Source organism: Myripristis murdjan, chromosome 21, assembly GCF_902150065.1.
Source record: "Myripristis murdjan chromosome 21, fMyrMur1.1, whole genome shotgun sequence".
In the NCBI taxonomy this organism is placed as follows: Eukaryota; Metazoa; Chordata; class Actinopteri; order Holocentriformes; family Holocentridae; genus Myripristis; species Myripristis murdjan.
In genome coordinates this window covers 13,830,097-13,840,005 of record NC_044000.1, presented here as the reverse complement: position 1 = coordinate 13,840,005, position 9,909 = coordinate 13,830,097, and the positions used below count along the sequence as shown (strand labels likewise).

Below are 9,909 nucleotides of genomic sequence, written 5' to 3'. Positions count from 1 at the left end.
GAGCAAGCGCCGCCAGTCTTAGAGTGCTTAAGGAATAGACTGAAAAAATCGGGGTGGAAAGTTAAATCTGAAAATGAAACATCTCTTGTTGGGTCAAATGAATTTGAAGAAGTAGTGAACTCGCCACTCCTTAAAAACCCATAAAAAGCTACTAAAAATGAGCAATCCAGCAGGGAGTCAACGTAAGGAGAGAAATAACCCTGTCTCAGAACGCATAGCATTTTATGCAAAATGGAAAGAGTAATGGGACGTTTGTTATCAAGGCTGGAGGGGGAAACTTTTGAAATGCCTCTGAGTAATAGTTTAATGGATGGATTGGAGAAAAGGCTGGGGAAAGAGGGATCAGAACATCTTGCATTAAACTGGATACCGGCAACCAGACCTCTTATATATTGGGGCTTGAACTGACGTACATCCATGCAATGACAAATGAAAGCACAAACAGCACTGATTGTAACGGGTTTTAGTGGCAGATGAAGAGAAGCACAAAACATAGCAAAAATCTTCCAAGCAAAATCATAGGATTTCAGGGTAGAGGCCGCTATACCTTTCCTCATATAAAACCTAGCTGAATCTAAATATGGCTGCAAGGAGAGAGGGTTTAGTGGAGGGCTAGTGCCTCTAGAGGAGGAACTGCAGTGGGTGTCGGGCTGGCTTCTGGGCAAAGAGTCTTGAAAACCTGGAAATTAAAACGGGATAGGGAGTCAGCAATGACGTTAGCACGGCCTGGCACGTGACGGGCAGTAATAATGAAATTGTGGGTGACGGACAGCCAGGTAATGGATCTCATGAATGGCATGATTTCGCGACTGGCTGAACGGCCTTTATTGATGATGCCTACTACTGCCTCGTTGTCGCACTGAACAGCGATGCGTTTGCGTTTCCAGGATTTCCCCCACACGTGGCATGCTACCGCAATGGGATAGATTTCATACAGGGCTGAAGAGGAATCGACCTTAGGGAAGGACTTGGGCCATCTGCTGGCAAACCACTGGCCCTGAAAATAGCCCCCAAAACCCACGGAGGGCGCGGCATCTGTGAAGAATTTGAGCGAGTCAGATGAATATACTAAATCATCATAGAAGAATGACACGCCGTTCCAGTGGTTCAGCAAATGCGACCAAAATTTCAAATCGGAGCGGCAACCATCATCCAATAGGATTTTGTCACGCAGATTTGGCACGGACGCAGCCATGTCCAGCAGTCTGGAAATGAACGAGCGACCCTGAGGGACCACGCGCATCGCGAAATTTAGGTGGCCGAGGAGAGAGAGCATTTGCTGTTTTGTTATTTCTTGATATGCCGTGACTGAGTGGGTTATTTCGCGAATGCGTTCGAGTTTCTCAGCTGGAAGAGAAGCTTTCATTTCCACTGTATCTAGAGTAATGCCTAAGAACTCGAGGCGCGTAGCTGGACCACTGGTTTTCTCGTCGGAGAGGGGGACGCCCAGATATTGGAACAGGAGTTTCAATTTGGACAGCGAGGAGCCGGAATTGTCATGCGGGGGATCTAATAGCAGAAAATCGTCCAGGAAGTGAAGCAAAGAGGGAACTCTGACTCGGTTTAAAAATATCCAGCAGAGGGCTTCGGAAACCTGATTGAAAATGGAAGGACTGCTCCTACAACCGAACGTGAGGCGCACTGCAAAATACAGCTTGGATTCCCACTTGAGACCGAACAGATGCCACTGCGAGGGATGGATTGGGCAGATTTTGAAAGCATCGGTGATGTCGGCTTTTGAAAGCCATGCGCCCTGGCCGGATAGCTTGATAAGCTTGATAGCATTGTCAACAGTGGAGTAGTGAAGAGAGAAAGATGCGGGAGGAATGAGACTGTTAATGCTTGGGACTGGACCGGAGCGAGGAGCCGAGAGGTCGACTATTAGACGTTTTTTGCCGGAGTATTTTCTCGTGGCTATTCCCACTGGGCTAGTGCGAAACACGGGAAACGGAGACGAGTTGAATGGGCCAATTAGATAACCTTTATCGAGCTCTTTCTTAAGTAACTGAGATACTAAGTCTGGCTCTTGGATCGCGGACTGAAGATTTTTGGAGACGTATGAGGAGGAAAGGGACGAGACGACCCCCACCCGGAACCCTTGGGACAAACCAGAGAGCAAATGATCAACAAACACAGAATCAGGATGCGAGGACAATTCTGATGCAAGAGCTGGGACATTTATTGGAGTTGATGGGTGGATTTTTAATAAGTCTTTGAACCACGGCGATTCTGCTGCGGAGGGCGAAACCTGCGAGGGCACACAGAGCGGGGGTGCGCGTCCTTGCAATTGCTGCAGATGTGAAGGAAAATGCAATTGGGGTAAGAGCACACATTTTCATTGAAATTGTTGCAAATGGGCTGATTGTTGAACATATGCACCTTTCGGCCGCGGCTGTCGGTTTTCTCTTTCTGAAGAGAAGATGGTTCGTTGTTAGCTGCTGGGAAGGCTGAGCGCTCTTGGGGGAAAAAGGGGACCAGAGGGCAGAGAGATTCGGAATGGCCGGTGTTGCCGCAGTTTTTGCATGCCACGGCCTGCGCGCCACCCACCAGCATAACCAGGAGCTCCGTATCCAAAACGGACCAGTTCAGCCGAATGTTCGCTTGGGCAATGTAAAGCGCTGCTTTGCTGGAGAAGCCTTTGTGATACTGGTAGAAAATGTTTTTCCCATATCTCAAATTTAAATCCCCTATCAGTGCCAAATAGGAGTCCAGTTCCTGTCTGCGCTCCGGGTAGACTGAGCATATTACGTCCCGGTAAATCCCGAAGGCTACAACAAATTCACCGATAGACAAATCTCTCGCCAGTCTGGGGTCGGCGGATTTTATGACTGCTGTGAAATTTTCGCCCGAGGAAATTTTGTTACCGCACTCTGGAGATGGGAGAATTAGGCTGATGAGATTTATGTCTTTCCCCTGCAAGATTTTTGACCTTAGTCGAGGAGAGATGTTTGCCCCAAATGGAACGTAAGGCCTACCTATTGTCGGTGCGGGGACAGCGGAGGCCAGGGAATGCTGAGGCACGTCAGGGGCTGTTGCGAAGGATGAGGATGGCTGAGGAACCGGTGCCGGATCCATTACCGGCGCCGGTGGGTGCAGCAATGGCGGGACAGAAAACATGGCAGAGGAGGAGGATGAGGCTTGGGCGTTCTCCAGGCACTGGAGGCGGGCATCAATTGCATTCATGCTGTTTACCAGAGACTGAAGGGTAGATGTGAGGGCGACATCTGGTGCATGGAGAGCAGCATCTGGATGGTCAGGAGGAGCAGAGACAGCCGAGGCTCGCTTACGCTTGGCTTGAGGAGCAAGATGGTGTGTTTTCCTCGTGCGTTTCCGACCCGGAGCAGCTGCGGGGCCAGAGGATGCGGGGCGTTGAACCCGAACCGGAGTTTCGCAGACCACGCCGTTGCTGGCCAGATCTTGGAGCTGCGAAAGCTCCAGGCCCGGGGCCGGAGTAATTCCCCTAGCCCTTAGCGTCTCCCTGATCTGAGAGGCGGACTCACTCTGGGCTGCGATTCGGTTGCTGCGCCGGGAGGTTGAAGCAGCAGGAGTCGCATCCAGTAACTCGGCACTACCTGACTCCGATTCCGACGCTGACATCATGAGGTAAGATGACAGCCCGAGAACCACGAAAAATGCAAAATACGAACTCGCCATACACAACTGCACATAGACTGATGAGCGCGCACGACAGCAGCATGAATCTAGAGGCACAGAGAGAGGCATATTTAAAAAAGCCGCGGTAAGCTGATAGGCTAACGAGGAAGGTGAGGCGCTAGGCCATTGGAAGATGAGAACAGCTGACGAGAACAGCTGATCGAGCTCAGTTGACAGCCCCACAGTGACAGCCGGGAAATTATGAGTGCGCATGCGAGAGAAGAGTGAATGGCATAATAACAGAGGAATAGAATTATTGATGAAAACAGGCAAAAGATGGTCTTCTTGATTGAACTTACGCTAAGCTCCATGTGAACGGAAAGTAAATATGGCCAGGAATTCATGGTTTATATGGGTATTCATCATCTTTGGCTTTTAATCCAAATTGTTGCATTCACGCTCCATTGATTTGTGTTGCTGTTATGCTGTGTATGGGATGTGGAAAAGCCTCCAGTTTGATAGTCATCCATAGTAGAAAAAGTAATTTGTGCCTTGTGGGCTTCAGGAAAAGGTTTCGCCCTAGCCACTGCCACTTGCTTTTATTTCAGTTATACTTTGTATGTATGTTGTATGTTATCCCCTAAGCTGAGTAACACAAATAAAAACACCCGACAGACCACTGACCCCTGCTGATAACCGAGGGTCACATATTATTCAGTTTTCATGATTTTCTTATGTCCTGTGATGATAATAGACTTCCCAAAGGAGCACATAGTGATTCCCATAGTCTTCTTGGTGTTCTACTCCAATCACTATGTGCACAACTGCATATCAGCACAGCCCTCACTAGGTCTGTATGGCGTCAGTCAGGCTCACTTGATGACAAAACTGTCAGTTGTCATTTTTGATGCTCAAGAGGTTGAAATCATAAATAAGTTACTTGTAATGATCGAGTTTTATGCTTCTCTGCTCTTTTTCTGTGTTCCATTTACGCCAATCTAGTGGTTAGGGGTGAGCCAGATACTCGGCAAATCCGATTTTCTGTTACGGATAATGTGTTTTGTCCGACTGTGACTTCTGGTTGACTAATGTGGACCCAGTATCTGTATTGGGAAAACAACACAATTTTAGCTGCCTTTAAGAACAATATAGCCCATAGAAGCGCAATCAATTGAAAAAATAGAAAAAAGGTAAGAGCAGGAGGGAACAATAGGCTACTTGCATGCTGCTGTGACAGAGCAGCACACTGTCCGTCTGCTTTTTGTTTACTGCACTGTTCGTCCGGTGCTGCAAATATTTATTATGTCCGATGTCAAATCAAATGCCAAACTCTGATGATGGGTGGAAGAAAAGAGGAGAAGTGCCTCTTTAGGGATGCCTGCCTGTCGTCACCTACATTTATTAGTATCAGCTGAGCTCAGCTGCACCACAAAACAAGCTGGTGTTTTGTCTGCTCCCCATTAGCACCGCCTGGAAACAGCCTCTCATCTCCACCGGATTTCCTTTATATCTCATGATAAACTCACAAAAAACTTTGAATCTTTGTCTCATGTGAGATGTACATTATTTAAAAGATATTTAAGGAGACACTGTACATTGTGTGTGTTATTTTTTCACGCTGCCCTTTGGTATTCAAGAAAATGCAGATTTCTCAACGGTAAAATAATCCCAGTCATGGACCTGGAGTACCCAAGGACAGCTGTTCCTCCAACTCTCATGAGGCAAACCTGCATCTGTTTAGTGTTGGAAGCCAATCAAAGCCAAGTCCACTCCTGAGGTACTGACTAGATCCAACGTACATGGAGAAGGTACAAAACTACAATTTTTGTTAAATGTAAACTGTAATTTTTTTTAAAAATGTAATAACATTGAAGTTAATCAAACAAAGTAAAATTTAAACATTCTTCAGTAAATACTCTTTATTCATATATGCACATATTACCAATGTATCTTTTGGAGTTCCAGAATTAAAGCCACTGATTCTGAAACAATGTATCATTGCATGTTCCATTCTTCTATTCTCCGAACCAAATTAAAGACTTCCCCGCACTAAAATATGTGTGATATTCTGACTTGGCATAAATATGTCAGTATGTAAATGATATTTAAAGTTAAACTAAGCAATATTACATACATTTTTTTTTTTTTTTTTTTTGCTGTAAAATGACCCCTTGCAATGTGAGAGTCATATCTGTGGGTCTTCTCTCCACGTTACAATTTACAGCCTGTTGTTATTTCCTGATCTTAGCTTTCTAAATTTCAGCATTAGCCTGAGAATATGAGAATAAGCTCCTCCACTTTGACTGCTCGCTGCTTCAGCATCATTCAAAGCATCTGTGAAATTGCACATTCTAGAGATACACACTTCTAAATTTCAGATCAGTCATGTGAGTGCTTCTATCGCTGCAGCACTGTGGCAAAAAGTTCATTCAAAGCTGCTTACCTTGTAGCTGAAAGTCTGCAGTTTCATGACATTTTTCAGTTGGAGGTCAGAGATAGACTAATCTAAGTAAGTGAGCAGGGCAATGAAATGTATCACGTTCATTTACGATCACTGGTGAAAAAAAAGGCAGGAGTGATTATTTACAATTAGAGTTTGTACTCCTGACGCCCTCTAGTGGTTGCAAACCGCTTCAGCTGCGGCTTTGACATGTATTGTCATGTTAGTGTGCCCTTTATAGGCAAGGCAAAGCGTACAATCAAGATTACACACAAAGAGAGATCATTAACCAAAAATGATTTATTTGTAAGAGATCTAATGTTAAGAGCAGGTAGTTTTGCAGTGCACGCAGTGGGTATTATAGTTTTACATTGGTAACATTACATTACATTGGTTACATTTACATTGGTAATGTTAATTAGATAGATCAACAGCATTCCTTGGGTAACGCTTAGTGATTTTGGGGCCAATTAAGAGAATTCCAGCAGCCGCTCTTGGTCCTGGCTTGGCTCACTGTACTTTGAGCTTTCTGTACAGTGGGTTTCCCTCTTTCATGGAGGGGATTTCTTGTGGGGAGCTGTAGACAATTATTATAATTGCACCTCCAATCTAAGACAGTTAAATGATTTTGCATTAAAGTTGTATGATCTACCCACAACCATGGTAAGCCATTCTGCCCAAACCCCATGCCAGCCCTTTTCCACCCCATGTAGAAATGTTTAGATCTACCACAAAAAAGTGCCCTTTAAGTTTTACAAGTGTAAGGACTGGTTAACAAATTTAAAATAGTTCTTGTTATTAGGACATATTTGAAGTCTTCTAAATTCATTGCTCTTGTAGAAATATCTGTTAGTTAAATCTGGAGCTGTGTTTTAAATTCGTACATCTCTGTGTGGGTCCAAAAATGAAAAGGGACTGCCAAGTGAAGGTTAGAAACTCATGGATGTGGACGGATACTTTCTCGGCTCTAAACAGTCCAACAAAACCGTGACCTTAGTTGTCCTTCCCTTTGTGGAGGATGGTTTGAGTGAAGCTCCCTGCTGTTAAACTAGTTAGCGGTGAACTCTACGCCGAAGACATGCCAGCTTTTTCCTATTCAATCTTCTCTCTCTGTCAAACACACACTATTGGACTAACTACCCCCCCGCCACCGCCCACCCCACCCACCCTATCCCTCTCTCTCTCTCTCTCTCTCTCTCACATGCGCAAAACAGTCTTTTCTCTCCCAGTTTAATGACTCTCATATTCCGCCCTTCTGGGACAAACATCCAATCCAATGATAAAATTGAGAAATATAATGATCATAATTATGATGATCATAAGAAATGTGAAAGGGCTGAAGGGTTTTCAGTCCAATCCAGGATTAAGCACAGAGTAGCAGATACTGTAGTGGGCATACAGAGCATTTTTAACGCCCCCTCTGCTCTCCCCCAGCACACACACTTATAAACACACAAACACACACTCACACACCACCAGAGACGCATTCCAATGTGCTCCCATTATCACTGACAAACAGGTGTGCTCTTAAGCCTAAATCACCACAGAGAGAGAAAGAGAGGGGGAGAGTAAAAGAGGGTGACCTACATATGTTTAATTATAATAAAAGTATGACCTCACCCCCACCACTCCCTACATCTCTCTCTTTCGGTCCTGCCTGCATCTCTCCATTCCTCCTCTCCGTCCTCATTTCCCTGCCCCCTCTTCTCTTCCTCCAGCCCCTTTATCTCTCTTTCTCCCGCCTCACCCTTGGTCATTACCTCTATTTCCTCCCACTGTAGTGACTCAGCACTTTTATCCGCCATCATCTCCCTCTTGTTCCTCTGTTTCTCCCTCTATCCATTCCTCCTGAGAGGAAAAGTGACCCCTCTGACACAGAGTCCCCCTCTAGCTTTCTCCCTCTCACAGCGCATACTGGCATTTCTCTCCCTCTTCCCTCTAACACATAACTAAATCAATCATGCCTTTTCTTATTCGTCTCCCCGCAGACTCTCTCACCCCCTACAGAAACTCTAGCTTTGCTGCAGACTGAATTGCACCATTTTGCCAGCACTTCAAAGAACTACCACCACGCGCAGGGCGCCATGCTCTCATCGGATTGTCTCGATCATTCCTTTCAAACATTCCTCTCTCGCTGCCTTCATCCCTGTCTCCTGCGACGGCGCTTTTGCTCAGTTTCCTCTCCGGTTCTTGTTATTTCCCTCCCTTCCTCCATCTTCATCCCTGTCTCCTTCAGAGCCCCGAGGCCCTTTGTCTCTCTTCATCTCCCTGCTTCCTCCTCCCATCCATTGATATCCCTCAGTCTGTATTGAGTAGTGACCCTTGCCTCTATCATTCTACTGTCATTCCTCCATCTCTGGACCCTTCACCGACTCCCTCTCTCTTTCTCTCCTGTGGGTAAACATGACCCATGCTTCGATCATCCTCTTGTCATTTTGTCATTATGATGCCCCTGAACCTCTTGCTATATCTCTCCCCGTGTCCCTATTCTCACGTTCATCCCTCTCTTTATCTTATACCCTCTTCTCATCACTCCACAATGACGGATGCTTCTATCAGTCTCCCGCCATTTCTCTGCTTCAGGACACCCCTCACCCCTCTGCCTTTCTCCCTCTTTCAATCTTCTCGCCATCTCTGCCTCTCCTTCAAGACACAGCATCCCCTCTCCCCAATATCCATCCCTCCTCTCGTCCTTCCATCTCTCTCAATCTGCTCAACTCTCTTAGACAGAATGACCTACACATCTATCATTCAGCTTTTTTTTGCTGCAAAACCTCCCTCTATCACTCTCTCTCTCCATCCTTCACTCCTTATCTTTATCACTCGCTTTCTTCCTCCACCCGCCTCTCTCTGTGCTTCCCACCCTCGTCTCCTCGTTCCTCTTTCCTGCGAGACAGAATCACTGAAGTTGCTCTGTGTCTTGCCTCTTTTCCGAAACAACCTTTTCTTGCTTTCCCACCAAGGCGTATTCTTGTCTTGATCTTGACTTATTTTTCCTCCCTCTCCTCTAGCTCACCTTCCCACCATCCATCCATCCAAAACTTTGGTTCTTGGAGCCCTAGAAGCAAAGTTTTGCTCAGTATCTTGCACTTATTTTCTTTCCCATCGAAACTTTTGCCTCTGTCTCCATCTGTTCTTCTCCCAATCATTACACTATGAGTGTTTTTCTCAATTCCCCCATCCTTTCATCTCTCACCCCATCTCTGTACTATGAAAAGGTGTAAAAGTTCATTTCTCTCCCTCCTGGTCACTCTCTCTCCATGTAACTTTCCAACGAAAAAAAAAAATCTTTTTTGGTTCACTTTGTCATCAGCCAGTCTGTATCTTGTTGGTCACACCTCAACCACCTCTCCTATTACTATGCCTCCATTCTCTGTCCTTCATTCCCGCTGCAATTCAGGACCAACACGCAGTCGTTCCATTATTCATTCACACCCTTTGTCCTATTCTCTCTTCTTTTCAAGAGCTCGGACACTGTCATGATGAGTGATAGAGAGCATATTAGGGCACAGCTGTTATCAAGTGTTTTCAGCTTGATAAACATATTGAGGCACTATAGGTTATAAATGTGATATGTCATGGCTGTCACGGAAAAGCCACGTGGATTTTATTTTTCTGGGTTTTGGCACTGTTTTAATAGCCAAGAAGAGAACTGATCACTGCTATTTGCTACCAGAAAATTGGATTTTGATAATCAGTTTCAGTGTAAAGACTCATTCTACACAATATGGAATGATAGGATTACCGTGGCCTAAATATTAGCCCTCTGTCAAGTTTGGATCAGTGAGGACAAATTTACTTTAGCTCAGAGCAAAAAGTACCAGTCACAGACCAGCAGAAGGGTCAGTATTAAAATATTAGTGTATTCTATACTT

The 9,909-nt window shown here is 45.4% G+C and overlaps 1 protein-coding gene across 1 annotated transcript; it reads right to left on the bottom strand.

The window, feature by feature from the left end:
• Positions 1-445: 445 nt before the first annotated feature.
• On the bottom strand, positions 446-3,597 carry LOC115380206 (uncharacterized). The gene is made up of 3 exons (XM_030081297.1): positions 2,976-3,597; positions 2,380-2,456; positions 446-2,248 (listed from the first exon to the last, which is right to left on the bottom strand). Exons 1-3 carry the CDS (start codon positions 3,595-3,597, stop codon positions 602-604), a joined length of 2,346 nt encoding a protein of 781 aa, XP_029937157.1. The 3' UTR covers positions 446-601.
• Between the last annotated feature and the right edge of the window lie 6,312 nt (positions 3,598-9,909).

Coding starts and splice junctions, on each gene's coding strand:
- LOC115380206 (XM_030081297.1), bottom strand. CDS start 3,597: ATGTCAGCGTCGGAATCGGAGTCAGGTAGTGCCGAGTTACTGGATGCG. Junction 2,457..2,975: donor TGTCCCCGCACCGACAATAG/GTAGGCCTTACG, acceptor TTTTCCCCCAAG/AGCGCTCAGCCTTCCCAGCA. Junction 2,249..2,379: donor CCGACAGCCGCGGCCGAAAG/GTGCATATGTTC, acceptor GTGCCCTCGCAG/GTTTCGCCCTCCGCAGCAGA.